This window comes from Tachysurus fulvidraco, chromosome 18 (assembly GCF_022655615.1).
Source record: "Tachysurus fulvidraco isolate hzauxx_2018 chromosome 18, HZAU_PFXX_2.0, whole genome shotgun sequence".
Classification (NCBI taxonomy): Eukaryota; Metazoa; Chordata; class Actinopteri; order Siluriformes; family Bagridae; genus Tachysurus; species Tachysurus fulvidraco.
In genome coordinates this window covers 182,501-199,408 of record NC_062535.1, presented here as the reverse complement: position 1 = coordinate 199,408, position 16,908 = coordinate 182,501, and the positions used below count along the sequence as shown (strand labels likewise).

At 42.7% G+C, this 16,908-nt stretch overlaps 3 protein-coding genes across 41 annotated transcripts in view; 1 reads left to right on the top strand and 2 right to left on the bottom strand.

Annotated features, from left to right (window-relative positions):
- Positions 1-16,908, top strand: part of LOC125138460 (NLR family CARD domain-containing protein 3-like) — a 358,584-nt gene that overhangs the window by 186,429 nt on the left and 155,247 nt on the right. The gene's annotated exons all lie outside the window — the stretch shown is intronic.
- trim2b (tripartite motif containing 2b) lies at positions 626-10,983 on the bottom strand. Of its 7 annotated transcripts, none has more exons than XM_047802797.1 (12): positions 10,796-10,982; positions 8,314-8,633; positions 7,912-8,089; positions 7,383-7,534; positions 6,524-6,704; positions 5,580-6,342; positions 5,365-5,465; positions 4,861-5,028; positions 3,577-3,745; positions 3,076-3,146; positions 2,486-2,626; positions 626-2,375 (listed from the first exon to the last, which is right to left on the bottom strand). In XM_047802797.1, exons 3-12 carry the CDS (start codon positions 8,011-8,013, stop codon positions 2,223-2,225), a joined length of 2,001 nt encoding a protein of 666 aa, XP_047658753.1. In that variant the 5' UTR covers positions 8,014-8,089; positions 8,314-8,633; positions 10,796-10,982; the 3' UTR covers positions 626-2,222. The 7 variants fall into 7 exon arrangements, 6 of the variants coding, with proteins under 6 accessions (XP_047658753.1, XP_047658752.1, XP_047658754.1 ...); XM_047802796.1 differs by having other exon boundaries at positions 8,459-8,633; XM_047802798.1 differs by having other exon boundaries at positions 8,554-8,633.
- si:dkeyp-75b4.10 (ladderlectin) overlaps positions 15,900-16,908 on the bottom strand; it is a 1,922-nt gene continuing 913 nt past the window's right edge. The window contains exons 4-6 of the mRNA XM_027162318.2: positions 16,792-16,908; positions 16,219-16,330; positions 15,900-16,103 (exon numbers count right to left, since the gene is read on the bottom strand). The exon at positions 16,792-16,908 is cut by the window's right edge and continues 15 nt beyond it. Coding sequence (XP_027018119.1) covers positions 16,018-16,103; positions 16,219-16,330; positions 16,792-16,908 — 315 coding nt within the window. The 3' untranslated portion in view covers positions 15,900-16,017. The remainder of the gene's footprint in view (positions 16,104-16,218; positions 16,331-16,791) is intronic.

Sequence of the window (16,908 nt, the reverse complement as noted above, 5' to 3'; positions counted from 1 at the left end):
CATTTGTAATAATGCGCAAAATCAGCAGCCGAATCACACACACACACACACACACACACACACACACACACGTGCCTGTATAATGTGTGTGTGTGTGTGTGTGTTTGTGTGTGTAAAAGATCCTGGTTTGATTTGGTTCAATCAGTGTTGGTTGCCGATGGCGACATCACAGATCCTCCAAGTGTCGTATTGTGTGTGTGTGTGTGTGTGTGTGTGTGTGTGTGTGTGTGTGTGTGTGTGTGTGTGTGTTTGTTGTCGTTATTGCTCAGAAATCCGTTGTGTAAGTCTGCGGGTTGTGAGCAGTTGTGTGACAGGAAGTTTGTTGAATCTGATTGATCTGATCAGACGTTCACATGTCTGATGGAGCTGCAGTATAAATTGATCCCTTCGTCACTTCATTAATGTCTCTGGAGTTTTTCCTGCTTTCTGAAGGCAGCGTGTGTTTAAGGTTGTTGTTTGGTTGATGATTAATTTTAGTCTTAATGATCGATTTATTGTAATTTCTCCTGATTTTTGTCGAGTTTTTGTGTATTTACTTTTCTCCTGCTTATTAAATAAAATATTAAATAAAAACCAGAATGTAAATGTCACAAAAAAGTGTAAAGACACACAAACATTTCTGCAGTTAATTCTAATATTTTAATCGTCTTTAGCATCGTGACTTTTTTATTATGACACCAGCATGAAAGTTTTACACACAAGCGAATCTCCATGAAGCAAAAATTAAATTCATTAATGTCATTTCTGGTAAAAATAATGTTAAAGCTTTTTTTTATTTTAAATACAGAACACAAACATTCAAGTGGAATTTTAAATAATCCGTTAAATAACATTCCTAGCTTGATTTTTGTCATCAGTACAAATGAAACTGTACAACAGCAAACATCCAAACAGCTGGAACAAAAACAGAGGCAGGATTTTCACCTGAAAGCAGAAATGAGAAACACGCTTTGTGTTAAAGTGACGATTTACTGTTACTATAGAAATGTATCGAGTGAATTCGGTCGTCTGTTCTATTATCGAGTTAAAACATCACGTAGGAAATGATGTCATATAGAGCTGTAGATGTGGATGTAGTGTATCACAGGTGGAGAAAAACCTACAGGAGGAAACTCAATCTGCAACAAACTAGAAAAACTCACCGCTTTTCTCTGAAACGTTAGTTAAGATAAATACATAAATATAGAGTTTTTTCCCTTTTAAATATTTGAAAATAAAAATAGAGGCCTGGCATCTGCTAGTGAAGTCCTGACGAAGGCGAGAGGACGGTGATGATGTGGATCAGCTGGACTCGGAGCTGACGTCTGGGACACCATCACCGTTTCCTCTATTAGTTTAGATTTTATTTACTAAGTGCAGCAGGGAAAGGCTTTAACGTGCAGCTCGAATTAAACAGGTGAAGTTTGTTTACAGCTAAACTATAAATAGTGTGATTAAGTTCAGTTCAGTCAGACGGAACAGTGACGGAGAACCTTACTGAAGTTCTGTGATGTTGCTCACATGCATGGAGCAGAACGGAGTAAAGATCGAGCAAATGGACTTCGATTACAGACACATGCTCGTCCCATCTCAAAAACTCTCCCACGACGCAGCTGATATTTGAGCGGCTTTTAAATAAAGGTGTGGTCACATTAAAGGTGTGGTCACATTAAAGGTGTGGTCACATTAAAGGTGTGGTCACATTAAAGGTGTGGTCACATTAAAGGTGTGGTCACATTAAACCTCCCATTTAAATGTCTGCAGCTCTGCAGTACGCTTCTGTGGGTTAGCGCTCGTCTGTTACTCCTCAGTAATGAGGCAGGTGGAAGCCGAACCCAGACGTGTAAACAAAAGAATATCGATAAGAGAAAAGATGAGATAATTTACAGTAAAGTAGACGATGAATATGACGATGTTTTAGAATAATCATTAAGTGAATGAAATAAAGTATTCCTTTAAATTTAATCTGTATCTTCGCAGCAACGTGTAGAAAGTTGGCGAGATCTTGGACGCAATACGCAGACGATACGATTCTGTGTGAACGGAACAGAAGCTAAATGTGACCACACTTTAACTTTACAAACCTCCCGAAATCCATCTGATTTCACTGACCATATTTATACAAAACATTCAGGTCACATGGATGTGTTCCTGCAGAAAGGAGGCAGTTAGCACAGGAGAGTTAGCGTGACGGATCTGCAGCAGAAGTGCAAGAGGGAGAGACAGAACTATGAAGCACTGAATCACTGAAGGTAACGGTACACCTTAAAACAGTGATTTCCGGAGTCGGCCACGACAACGTGGCCATCAGAGGTCAGGGCGAGACCCTGCGGCCCATAAAGAGGATCTGCCGCTGTGTTGATGTAAGACAGAAAAGAACCACTTCCATCAAACACCTGAGTGAACACAGGATGAGTGCACAGGTTATTCCACCGACATGGAGCAGGGAGTCGTATTTCATCCAGCATTTAAGCTCACAGATGTAAACATCTGCATGATTTAATACCTGTATGCGACTGTTCCCCCAGTCAGCTACGATGATGTTCCCGTTAATGTCCACTGCGACACCTGTGGGAGCGTTAAACTGTCCGTTTCCTTCACCGTTTGAACCGAATTTGAGCAGGAACTCCCCTTCAGCACTGAACACCTGTAAAGAAGAACAGAACCAAACAGGAGAAGGCACTTAATGCTGACCATCATCAGTGCTGTAGAGCTCCTGATCTACAGCAGCAGCTCGGAGTCAAAGTAAACCTTTAGTTTAATGTTTATTTCTCCTATTAACAGAGAAGCTGCTGAAGAACCCACTGTGTATATCTGCTGTAATGTGAGTGACAAAAAGAACTCGATCCGTTCATGTTACACAGTAAATGAACCTATACGTGGATAACAGTCAGCGAGTAGTTCTGCTTGTACAGCAGTGCAGCATCTCACAGCATGTCTTACATTGAGATGTTCTACAACATGCTCACTGCCAGTTACGGTCTTTATAGTTAGACTTTAAAGAGTTCCAGTTTCTCTGAGAATAACAACGTTGTAAAGTAAATAATAAGAGCTTTAACAAGATTAACGTTAGCTGAAGAACATTCTGTATCTTACCTTGACTGAATGATTGTGAAAGTCAGTGACAATTATTTCATTATTATTGTTGACTGCAGCAAAATGGGGTCCTAGAAAGACAAAGAGTGTACGATGAGCTGCATAAATATTGGCACCCTCAGGAATGTTGGTGTGTGTGTGTGTGTGTGCATGGTGATGTAGTTTCGTTTCATCACATGGAGCAGGGTGTATCACACCCAGTTCTCCTGACCTCCACATCCTCCACCACCCTGACCATGAAAAAGCGCTTACTGAGACAAGAATGAATGATGTGTTTTATTTATCTTCTTACCCGTCTTTAACAAAGGTGCCAATAATTCTGAAGCTGTCAAGACTTCACACAAATATATATTTAATTCAACTACATTAGATTTGTACTGTGTTTGTAACACAAAGTAATTTAATAGAAACCCGGGTGTAACTTTAGACCCCTGAGAAGCTCCATGGTAAAAGCGTCCTGAGGGACCAGACACACAACATACACACTGTGTGTTTTATTACCTGCAAACTGTTTGTCACCATTTCCTCTGCTGCCAAACTTGGTTACAAGTTTCCCACTGGGCTGGAAGATGAACACCATGCAGGCCTTGTTGTCCACCACGATAACGTGACCATTCTGATCCACAGAGACGCCCTTAGGACCCATCAGCCTACCAGAACCCAGCTTAGCCTATGCAGAAAGAGCCATCAGTAAATGTTCCTTTTCTTCCACTGTTAGACAAACTGAAACCAGACTGAACTGATGCCCTGGACTGACAGATCTCCCATCTCTCCCATAACAGACCATCCTGCTTTCACAGCTAGGAATCTTGGGGATGTTAAAATAACACACTCCACTTTGGTCTAAACACATCTCAGTCTCCTCAGTATACAAGCTCCATGTTCCACATTTGCCTTGTTGTAGAAATAAACCTCCATCAGATATAGACCTTGGACCTGAGATAGACCTTGACCCTGAGATGTAACCATGTTCTTAATCTTAGTTTATCTGGAATAACATTAGACTGAAGACCTAAAGATTCACTCCTGGCTTTCAGCAGCAAAGACAGAGTTTTGAAAAAATCCCTGATTTTTGTAACATCTAAGAGCCAAAAGAGCAGCAAAGGCTCTACAATTAGGGCTCAGAGTACTGACCAGGGTGTGAATGTGAACTAAATCCCAGGACTTGCTGGTGAGTCATTTAACCCTCATGTGTACATGTAACTCAAAATCTCTCTCTGCTTTAATGTCCGGCGGTTAGGGTTAGGGTTAGGGTTCCTCACCAGGCTCCAGCTCGGGTTAGGGTTAGGGTTAGGGTTCCTCACCAGGCTCCAGCTCGGGTTAGGGTTAGGGTTAGGGTTCCTCACCAGGCTCCAGCTCGGGTTAGGGTTAGGGTTCCTCACCAGGCTCCAGCTCGGGTTAGGGTTAGGGTTAGGGTTCCTCACCAGGCTCCAGCTCGGGTTAGGGTTAGGGTTAGGGTTCCTCACCAGGCTCCAGCTCGGGTAAGGGATAGGGTTAGGGTTAGGGTTCCTCACCAGGCTCCAGCTCTGTCTCCAGTGATACGGAGGTTTAAAGACAGAGATGCTTATTTAGATGTTAATTTGCAATTCCTGTCCAAATATTTCAGTACTCCTTTTTGTTCTCCTTAAACATGAGCCAAGCACTGAGCTTCTACAGCTTCCACACCCTGGTCCTGGAGAACCTGCTCCCCTGTTTTAGTCTTCCTGACTCATCTGTGTTGTACTCCAGGTTTTGCAGGACTAGCATGTTGTGTTATTGTCACATAAAAGGTATTATCACACTCACTTTGTATTTGCCATCACTGGAGAAGATGCTGACCCACTTGTTATCATAGTCAGCGATGATGATGTCACCATTGGGATGAACAGCGACACCAGTGGGCCTCTGCAGCTGCCCTGGCGTTCGCCCGCGAATTCCAAACCTGCTCTGAAACTCGCCCTCATTGGAGAAGATCTGAGCAAACAAAAAGGATATAACTACAAATTCAGGGACATTAAAGCAATTGAATCAAACTATTTATTTCATTTCAACATTTCTAGACTTGAGCACATATCGTAGTTGTTGGTTTGTACACCAGAAGACTTGTCCTAAACGTCCCCATAACATTCCTGTACACACAGAGGATTATGTTGCTATGAGGGTTGAAGATCTGCTCAGGGACACAAAGTTCAATACTGATCCAAGCAAAGGTAAATATTCACTGAAATGTCTGTAAATGCTAACAGTAGACGTTCATGTTCCGTCACGTAGCTATTAAAGATTCCAGTGTTTATACTGAGTCCTAATCACCTGCACACACTGATTATTACTGTCTGCAATCAGGATACTCCCTGGTGTAGCAGCTACACCCTGTAGATTGGTGAATTCACCTTTATTTCTTCCTTTTGTTCCTGTGGAATAAATAAATCACACATAAGAGACCAGACTGAAGGCTATAGCGATTTATACAGATCCTTTCTTCCTAATAACAATAACGAGTGAAAGCTGGTGATTTTTCTTCTTACCGATTCTAAAAATAAGATCATCTTCAATGGGATTTACTTTCTTCTTGGGTGTGCTGAACAAGCTCCCACCTCTCCGCACCCCCTTCTGTCGACTCCTGCTACCAGGGGACTTGGCACTCCGTCTCCTCGCACCACCATCACTGGAGCCCGTGGAAGCAGCGTTGGCCCCAGACGTGGTGGTTGGAGAATCGTCTGGAGAGTTGGTGACCTTCAGACGGAAGGGGCTTCCCTTGATGTGCTGATCATACAGTCTCAGTGCCAGACTGAAGTCCCCCTCCTTGTGCAACGTGTACAGGAACTCATACATGCCATTCTTATGGTCCAAAATCTCTCCATCCATGACACTGCCATCTGGTGTGAAGACTTCTCCTGAGATGACGGCATTGCCCGACTTACACAGGCCCCCTGACTTGTCTCTGGTTGTTATGATGACGGAGGTTGGCTGACCTACAATGCATTGCTCAAGGCCTTCTCCTGAAGCCTCAGTCTGACTGGCCACTGCGTTGGTGGTGATAATGGCACCCAGGTTGTGTATGGACTTGCGAAGTCCTTCTACTTCCATCATGAGCTCCAGCTGATCGTTCTCCTCAGGCTGGAGAGGAAGTCCCTGACTGGCCAGCTCACTCAGTCGCTCTCCAAAGTCTTTATGAGTCTGCAGAACAACAGCCTCACTTGCTCCATCCAATGCCTCTCCTGTCTGACTACAGTTACTGCAGATATCAGCCTCCTCTCTAAGCAGTGTCTCTAACTGTTTCTGTAGTACCTAAAACCATACAAACACATGAACCTTCAGCTTCAAGCCTTCTGGACAACTGAAATAAATAAACATAAATTCTATCATTTACTTGTAAATACAAAGTCCTGTGACTTGAGGAACTCCTCTGTGTTCTGCACAGTGTGCTTCTGCATGAATGAACAAAATGTTTGCATGCATTCATACACACCTTCTGCTTTAATCCATAGGTGACCTCTAACTCCATGAGAAGGACACTCTTACGTGTATCCAAGGTCTTGTGCAGCTCGCTAAAGGAAGAGTGAATATCCTCCTCGATAGAGTTCTTCTGAGAGCTTAGCTGCTGCAGAATATCTTTCAGCAACAGTACAGCATCTCTGATCTGGGGAAGTCTGTAGGATAAACAACCACTTCATCGTTCAGACAACTGACCAAGTTCCATACAACAGTGAAAGTCAGACGTCACTGCACTTTGGAGGAAACGAAGGTTTTAAACCTTAGAGAAAATAGTTTGTGAACAAGATACTTATAAATGATGTGCACCAGCATTGTGACGTTGTGTGTGAAGTGCACACACACCATATTGGGTCTTTAAATTATAATAACTGTAGCCCATCTTTCTGCTTGACACACAGTCTCTACACTGTACATTAGTAGGACGAGACCTCTTTAATGGGACACTTTATTACTCTTTATATGTCACTGTTAGATGGAATATAGTCTTTAAAATATCTAAGTAACCGCAGTCCTTTGGCCATAAACCACCGATGAGGAAGAAGGAGATTATCTTTAGTTTAATCCCTCTTTAGTTTAGTCAGGTATTATCTGGTCAGCCATAGAGGTCTCGATCTTTTCATAAAGAGGGTAGACTGTGTACAGGTTCACTTCAACACTGTGTTGGTGGGATGGAGGGAGCACCACAGCGTGAGGATGCTGCTTATCAGTAAGGAAACTGGCTTAAGATGGAGTTAAAAGCAAGAAGGATTCAGTTCCATAGAGTAACTGTACAAAATGTGGAAAAATAGAAGTGGAAGAATTTCAGGTTTTTGAAAGTCGGACCTGAGTCATACCTGTTCTGAGCTGCGTTTAGGCTCTCATGTAAAGCTGTTTGTTGTTGATCCACAATTTTTTGCAGTGAATCTGTCGGGTGGTCGGCATGTTCCCCGAATACACACTCCTCACACACAGCACTCTCACACAGCAGACAGTAAAATGCAAGGGCCTAAAAATATCAAATATAAAAATCACATAAATAATGTTCATGTCCCTGAGAGGTGTGCAGGCTCCTGTGGAACACTGCCTTTAAATCTCAGTTGTGTAAGTCAGAAGACTGCTTCAGAGGTTCGGAGGCAGGTAGTGGAAAGTTTTTCATCTATTTGAGGGCAAACTGATTTTTTTGTGTAAATGGAGGCCACAGCTGCGCTCTGGTACAGACTGAGCTCTATATCTAGGGCACAAATATCAGAGTCACAGGAGACTTAGTCTACAACTCCTTAACCATTAGAGTTACTATTGCTGTGTGTGTGTGTGTGTGTGTGTGTGTGTGTGTGTGTGTGTGTGTGTGTGTGTGTGTGTGTGTGTGTGTGTGCATGCTCCTACTTTTCCTTTATGTTGAGAGCAATCTGTTCCTTTTCCAGGAAAAGCCTCCAGAATGGTACATTCCTCACTGCTGCTGTCTGGAGAACCTTGCTGTGCCTCCATGTGGTTTGGAGGTTAAATTAGCACAGATCAGTGCAGATTAACGCAGACTAGCGCAGTCTGGGTGCAAAAGTGCAGACTGAAATCAGAATCATGAAGCAGAGATGTTGGTGTTAAATAAAGTCATCAGAATTTCAGCTGTAATACACAAGAGACCAAAAGTCATCAGTTCATTAACAGGTTTAAACAGTAACAGAGAAAGCAGGTGACTGTTGTGATGAAGTCACTTAAAGCTGTGAAAGTTCCAGTGTGTTGATGTGGATCCAATGTAACTGAAGTGTTTATTGGGTGGGAGGGGCTTACTTTCTCTTCCCTGTCAATCACGGCCACACTAGCCAATTGTCTGTGAGCTCATGTGGAAGAGGGCAGATAGCGCTGGCTCCTTACCCAAAACTACAAATGTAGATTACATGTAAACAAACAGAAGTGTGTGAGACAAGTTTCTTACCTTCAGTATGAACTGTGTGTGTTTGAACAGAGTGTGTGTTTGAACAGAGTGTGTGTTTGAACAGAGTGTGTGTTTGAACAGAGTGTGTGTTTGACCTAATGTTCACTGTGCAGTTCATCTGAAGACATGGAGTTTTACAGGCCAAATATAACCTCCCCTCATCTTACATTCAGCCCTGTGGGGGGACAAGTACACACACACACACACACACACACACACACACACACACACACACACACACACACAGGAATGGCTATTTTAAAAACTTCATGAATTTTATATACAGACTTCTGCTTTCTTATTATTATATGTTTATTTCTTTTTTTTCTCTCTTCTGTTTCTGTACTTCTATAAAGCTGCTTTGAGACAATGGGAAAAGTGCTATAGATGCTCCTGAATGTGAGAGATGCTGATTTTTCATCCATCCATCCATCCATCCATCCATCCATCCATCCATCCATCCATCCATCCATCCATTTTCTACTGCTTATCCGGGGCCGGGTCGGGGGGGCAGCAGTCTAAGCAGCGATGCCCAGACTTCCCTCTTCCCAGACACGTCCTCCAGCTCTTCCGGGAAATACCGAGGCGTTCCCAGATGCTGATTTTCTCCACATTTATTTATCTATGTTCTTGATGTTGTTCTTTCGTCTGTTCCCTGTTCAGGTCGCCACGGCGGATCATCTGGTCCACAGATTTGTTTTGGTGCAGGTTTTACACCAGATTCCCTTCCTGGTGCAACCCTCCCATTTTACCCAGGTTTGGGCCTTGGGCCACAGCAGTGAGAGGTATTTGTTTAAAAAGTCCTACATACATAAACATTTAAATCTATTATTTTTTGATCAGAACGAAGTTTCATTCATTTAAGAAAGACTATGAATAAAATGTCAGGGATTAATTATATATATAACTATAAAATTATTACAGACAGTATTTGAAAATATGAAGGAGGAAGTTACACAAGTGTGTTTTAAATCCTCAGCACCTACAAGTCTGTAGAGCGATGTGAGTAAAGTGCTGGTGAAAGGCTCGCTTCAGGAGATCAGTGAGATCCATCAACTTTAAGCATCATGAGCAGAACGTAAGGAGCAGCTGGAGTTCTGACAGAATCTCACTACAGCCCACATGTAGAGCTTATAAAAGTCCTTAAAGGGAGTTCCAGTCCCACAGAATAGTGACCATCAGGTGTGAAATCAGCAGCTGCATTAGCCAACATCAGGGTCAGGGTTTATTATCATCCATGCTTTCATCTCTTCATCCAGCGTTCTCTTTGTCTTTCACTTTCTATTGCAATTGACTTCTGAATTTGTGAAAATGAAAGATTAGATTATGTTGGAGAATGAACGAGTTCTGAGATGCTTTTCTCTTCATGACTGTTGAACCGAGTGGTTATCTGACTTACTGTAACCTTCTGGTCATCTCAAGCCGCTCTGCTCTCTCATCAGTCAGGTGTTTCCACCTGCAGAACCTCTGCTCATGGGATGCTTGTAGTTTTTCACACCACAGCAGTTTAAGGGCTACAACAAGCACAAACATCATCAGCATCTTCTTCTCTTCTTCTGAACAGAATCTGCCTGAGACCAAGCTACAATCTTTATTGTTCGAATTCAAATCTTCCTTCAAAGAGGAAAGAAACTCTTCAGATGTAACATTAGCCAACAGGGAGGTGGATGTAGATTTATTGATAATGGATCCCCCGTGGCCGAGGAAGGCGAAGCACTTCACGTGATCACTTCACATGATGGAGCAGCAGCATTGTAGCATAAACAGTACAATTCTGCTAACACAATGTGTGGCTGATGTGATGTGGCTGATATGTCCTACATCAGGAAGACGGATCTCTAGATGGATATTCAGCAGAATTTTATACAGCAGGAGATGTGAGGACTCAAACAGGAAGTGTGAAATGGCTTTAAGATGAATTCTGTTTGTCTTCGTTACAGTCTCACGTTTTGTTTATGTGACATGAAGATGTCTGAATTTAGGCCAAAGGATGTGTGGAAATGAGTGAGGTGTTAGTATGTAAAGAACAGACCTGACGTGATGAGGAAAGACGGCCGACATGTCAGTGTGGCTTTAAATCAGATCTCTGCAATAACCCTTTCTGTGTGAATCCTTTCATCATCATCTGCATCCTCGTCCTCCTCCTCCTCCTCCTCCATCTCTTCTCCTCCTCTGATCATCACTCGTCCCTGTGCCTCGATTTCCAGAGCAACACGGTAGCACAGATGCTGCTGCTTGCGCAATACAATTTCTCTATCCTCTTTCCTCTGTCTCTGTGTGTGTGTGTGTGTGTGTGTGTGTGTGTGTGTGTGTGTGTGTGTGTGTGTGTATCCTTACCTTTTCTCCATAGCTCCTTTGCTTCTGACACATAGATAATTCCGAGGTTTGCTACATTATCCCTCATGCTCCCATTTCACTGATACTTGGGGTGGAGGCCTGTTCTCTCTCTCTCTCTCTCTCTCTCTCTCTCTCTCTCTCTCTCTCTCTCTCCCTCCCCCCTTCCTCCTTATGCACTACAGTGACACAAGCAGATCACACACTCAGCGACACCACCAGGCCGTTAGTGGGAGGAGCCTCCCGGCTACAGATCAACATCCAATCAGAGTGCAGAGAGTCCAGGCTGATTGGTTGTGATTTCAGAGACTGTATGTAGAGTTCTCTCTGTCTAGCTTGATCTTCTCTCTACTGTATCTAAGTTGAACTATCGCATAAATGAAGAGTAGACGAGATATGCTAGGAGGAGGAGGATAGATATCGGTATATCGCGATATGTCTCTCATTAATGTTCTGCTCTCTCCTCTCTCTCTCTGTTATCGCTATCTCTTCTAGATCTCTGTTCTCTCTCTCTCTCTCTCTCTCTCTCTCTGTTCTCTCTCTCTCTCCCTTTTCTCTCTCTCTCTCTCTCTCTCTCTCTCTCTCTCCCTGTTCTCTCTCTCTCTCTCTCTCTCTCTCTCTCTCTGTTCACACTGGGTTTCAGATGCAGTCATAAACAAACAGCTGTAGACTCTGGTGAAGTCTGATTGGGATTTTAGAGATTATGTGATGACTAAAAAATAAATAAGGAATAAAATCAACAGCTTGAGAATAAAAGTACTGAAGTTTAGATCACAAGCTCTCGTTAATATCAGCTCGAGTGAAACTTGTGTTGAAAGGTGTGGAAATGTGGTGCAGTGCTGGGGTGAGTTGTTAGGGACAGACTTCCCAGAGCTGGGGCAGTTGTTACAGACTGTTATTAGAGCTGGGGCAGTTGTTACAGATTGTTATTAGAGCTGGGGCAGTTGTTACAGACTGGTACAGAGTCGTAGACAAAGCACACATTCACTGCAGGAAAACAGCGAGTCAGGAGTCAGGACACGGACCAGGACACGGACCAGGACAGGGACCAGGAGCAGAGTTTATAGTGACACACAACAATAAGATTTGTTAACATTATTGAATTAACAGTCAGATTTCTTCTCTGCTCAACTCATCTCTATAATGAATGTAGAGGTTTTATAACGTGGGTAACTTCACTGCTCCTGAAGCTCTGGATAAACGACCAACATGACTGAATGATAACAGCCGTGACTGTGTAATGGTGAGCAGTGCAGAAGCCGTTTAAACAAAACCTCCTGAGATAAAAGTGTGTGATGAGTTAAACATGAACAAACTCTGGCTCCTGTTCAGGGTTAGTGTTGGGGTTTGTGTTAGGGTTGGGGTTAGTGTTAGTGTTGGGGTTAGGGTTAGTGTTAGGGTTAGGGTTAGTGTTAGGGTTAGTGTTAGGGTTAGTGTTAGGGTTGGGGTTAGGGCTACAGTACTGTGTAACAGGGTTAGGGTTAGGGTTAGGGTTAGTGTTAGGGTTAGTGTTAGGGTTGGGGTTAGGGTTAGTGTTAGGGCTACAGTACTGTGTAACAGGGTTAAGGTTAGTGTTAGGGTTAGGGTTAGTGTTAGGGCTACATTTCTGTGTAACAGGGTTAGGGTCTACTGTTGTGTTACAGTACTGTGTAACAGGGTTAGGGGTCTACTGTTGTGTTACAGTACTGTGTAACAGGGTTAGGGTCTACTGTTGTGTTACAGTACTGTGTAACAGGGTTAGGGGTCTACTGTTGTGTTACAGTACTGTGTAACAGGGTTAGGGGTCTACTGTTGTGTTACAGTACTGTGTAACAGGGTTAGGGGTCTACTGTTGTGTTACAGTACTGTGTAACAGGGTTAGGGGTCTACTGTTGTGTTACAGTACTGTGTAACATGGTTAGGGTCTACTGTTGTGTTACAGTACTGTGTAACAGGGTTAGGGGTCTACTGTTGTGTTACAGTACTGTGTAACAGGGTTAGGGGTCTACTGTTGTGTTACAGTACTGTGTAACAGGGTTAGGGGTCTACTGTTGTGTTACAGTACTGTGTAACAGGGTTAGGGTCTACTGTTGTGTTACAGTACTGTGTAACATGGTTAGGGTCTACTGTTGTGTTACAGTACTGTGTAACAGGGTTAGGGGTCTACTGTTGTGTTACAGTACTGTGTAACAGGGTTAGGGGTCTACTGTTGTGTTACAGTACTGTGTAACATGGTTAGGGTCTACTGTTGTGTTACAGTACTGTGTAACAGGGTTAGGGGTCTACTGTTGTGTTACAGTACTGTGTAACAGGGTTAGGGGTCTACTGTTGTGTTACAGTACTGTGTAACATGGTTAGGGTCTACTGTTGTGTTACAGTACTGTGTAACAGGGTTAGGGGTCTACTGTTGTGTTACAGTACTGTGTAACAGGGTTAGGGGTCTACTGTTGTGTTACAGTACTGTGTAACAGGGTTAGGGTCCACAATGTCACTGCAGTTTGATGATTAACTCACAATATTTAATTATTTACCCATGAATATGTGCAGTGAATATTGCAGAAACAACCTGCAGCCACCAGAGGGCAGAAACAACAAATACAACAGAGAAAATTATCTGTGACAATTTTACATTTTATACATGAGTGTGTGTGTGTGTGTGTGTGTGTGTGTGTGTGTGTGTGTGTGTGTGTGTGTGTGTGTGTTAGATGGTGAGTGTGTGTGTGTGTGTGTGTGTGTGTGTGTGTGTGTTAGATGGTGAGTGTGTGTGTGTGTGTGTTAGATGGTGAGTGTGTGTGTGTGTGTGTGTGTGTGTGTGTTAGATGGTGAGTGTGTGTGTTAGATGGTGAGTGTGTGTGTGTGTTAGATGGTGAGTGTGTGTGTTAGATGGTGAGTGTGTGTGTTAGATGGTGAGTGTGTGTTTTAGATGGTGAGTGTGTGTGTTAGATGGTGAGTGTGTGTGTGTTAGATGGTGAGTGTGTGTGTGTGTTAGATGGTGAGTGTGTGTGTTAGATGGTGAGTGTGTGTGTTAGATGGTGAGTGTGTGTTTTAGATGGTGAGTGTGTGTGTGTGTGTTAGATGGTGAGTGTGTGTGTTAGATGGTGAGTGTGTTTTAGATGGTGAGTGTGTGTGTGTGTTAGATGGTGAGTGTGTGTGTGTTAGATGGTGAGTGTGTGTGTTAGATGGTGAGTGTGTGTGTTAGATGGTATGTGTGTTTTAGATGGTGAGTGTGTGTGTGTGTTAGATGGTGAGTGTGTGTGTGTTAGATGGTGAGTGTGTGTGTTAGATGGTGAGTGTGTGTGTTAGATGGTGAGTGTGTGTTTTAGATGGTGAGTGTGTGTGTGTGTGTGTTAGATGGTGAGTGTGTGTGTGTGTGTGTGTGTGTGTGTGTGTGTGTTCCCACACAAATGCTCTACCTAACACACACACATGTAAAAGTGTGACAGATTTTCAGAATTTTTTTCTTCCTGTTAGGTAGATAATTTGTGTGGGAACACACACACACACACACACACACACACACACACACACACACACATATATATAAACTCCATAGTCCTATTAACTGACTTCAGCTATATTATACTTCTAAATATTGAATCAAAATAGGAATGACTATTTTAAAAACTAAAACTCTTCAATGTCTAACACACACACACACACACACACACACACACACACACACTCACCATCTAACACACACACACACACTCACCACCCAGCACACACACACACACACACACACACCACCTAACACACACACACACACACACACACACACACACTCTCTTGTGACTTTCTGCCTCGACTCAATAGTTTACTCAGTTGCAGTTATGAAACATTTAACCCCTTTAAGCATTGCCCCCCCTTTGCAGCTTTTTTGCCTACATGACCTACCCAACAACTGAGAGTCATAGCCACATGTCTTGGCTTTCACCAAAAAAATGTCAAGTCAAAAGACCCAAAAATGGATTTTATATGAATATTTTTCTACGGCCCTGGTCGTCTGGTGCAGCGTTTTTGTGTACTTGTTTACTATATAACTTTGAAATAAAAGGCTGCAGGCTCAGTCTGAAAGGCCATAAATAAGCCTAGACTCTCTCTCTATCACTCTGGTGTGAAAACAGGCCTGTAACTTGTCACCCTGAGCTGTGAGAGGGACAAAAGGTCAGGGATTACGCAAGAATTCTTCTGCGCATCCAGTTCACGCAGACACAGGCAAAGAACACACGGCATGTCATATACCGTTGGAATCGTCTGCTTATTGGCTAAACAGCTGTATAGGTCCCGGCCCATTTCATTGCTATTGGAAGGAGTAATTGTCAGTCAAAGGCGGGTTCCCAAAAATGAGGTCATGCCACCATTGGCTTCCCAGCCGTCAATCTCTGCCATACAAGCACCGATTGGCTCAAATGAGGGCTTATTTGATTGGTTAGGACCTGGGCTATAAATATGACGTAGGCTTTGAATTTTTGAATATCCCAATTAGGAGTTAGAGCGGCAAAACGAGATGATGGCGCACTTCTGTTTCCAGTTTTCAGAACACTAACGGAATATTTGCGGCGCGACCAGAGCGTTTTGGATTAAAAGGCTTACAGATTTCAATTCCTTGGACCTGTGTGGATTTTTGTGGATTATTTGTGTTGGAATATATTACCCCAGTGAAGAAAGAGACGCGTCTAAAGGTAAGGGAAAAAACGGTCTAGCGCCACCTAGGTCAGTTTTGTCCAAAAAAATTTTCTAATCGTATGAAGGCTGTGAATCATATTGTGCTTTGTGTGGGGGCTTAAAAAACATTGAGAGTATAAACTTTACTAGGTAAATAGGTTTTTGTCGTGTTTTTAGAGGATTTGATGCTTTAAAGATGAATTGAAGCTTGTTTGTGGGTCATCCCCTAGTGGTCACTTTGACTTCCGTGCCGTGTACGGCGACCCGTAAGAGACAATTAAAATATAATTCAGTATATTATGTAATCTGTTTTATTTCATCCTTAACTACTGAAACATGTATTGCTTTAAGTTACATCAGAGTAATTTTGCCTAAAGGAAATATTAATTACTTTGTAAGTAAACAACAACAACAACAACAACAAAGATAATAATAATAATAATAATAAAACTCGACAATTGTATCAGGCTTCACAATTCATCTTTATTGTGACTAATGCTTTCAATGGTTGTGACTGAAAATAAGAAGAAATAATCTGGGTAAATGCTGGGTAAAAAGCAGTTATAAGCAGTTATAAGCAGTTATAAGCTCCTACAGTTGTTTGGTGCTCTCTGACACACAAAGTAAAGGTTTGTCTTGCACTCGGCGTCGTTCCACAGGACTTCATCTGCAGAATAAATCAGTGTTTAGTGAGAAAAACTTCACCCAAAACTTCAGAAGAGAAGAAGAGAAGCTCCTGTGAGCTTTTTATTATCTTCACTTTAATAAACGTGTTTCTTCACCTCCGTAATTCATCTCTACGCAGTGTTCTTGGTGTCCTGCGTGATTCGGCTCTCCTGAATGCCACGCACTAAAATCGAACACTGAGCCGTCGCTCCACAGCCACAAGGAATCCTGGGAAAACATGAAGGCTGGATCACTGGATCACTGGATCACTGGATCAGATAAACTTCATTCTACCTCTTTATAGAACACAGAATAGATTATTAACATCATTCACATTGAAATGTTAGAAAATATATTCATATAAAAGTCTGTAAAAAAGCCTTTAAAAACGTTCATAACCAGTGTTTGTATCTGTGGAGTGATTGTATAACAAAGTTAATAACAAAGTTAACAGGAGTTTTTAACACTAATATCTGCAAAGTGCAGAAAGTCAAAGTAGCTTTAAAGTCTGAATGAACAAGTCTGAGGTGATGATGAGGAGGAGGGTGAGGAGGGGTAAGAAACATGGAGATGAACAAGACCGTCCTCTTCTAAAGCATTTTGAGCTGCTGGAGGAGAGGACTACAGACAAAGTGCTGTTTGTGTACAGGAAGTTGGTTGTGAGTCCTGGGATGAGCAGCTGCACGTACCTGAGTTGCATCCTGACCTCCGATCCAGGTGCGTTTGTAGCTGCCGAACATCTTCCCCATTCTCTTAAGGAGAGACTGAGTTTGGTTGCTGTGTACTGACGCAAGGTTTCCTCCCAA

Bases quoted from the DNA above. Each gene is read 5' to 3' on its own strand.
- trim2b (XM_047802797.1), bottom strand. From the start codon at position 8,013: ATGGAGGCACAGCAAGGTTCTCCAGACAGCAGCAGTGAGGAATGTACC. The intron at 7,535-7,911 runs GTAGGAGCATGC...TGATATTTTTAG, and splicing joins GCTCTCAACATAAAGGAAAA to GCCCTTGCATTTTACTGTCT. The intron at 3,746-4,860 runs GTGAGTGTGATA...CTTTCTGCATAG, and splicing joins CCAGTGATGGCAAATACAAA to GCTAAGCTGGGTTCTGGTAG.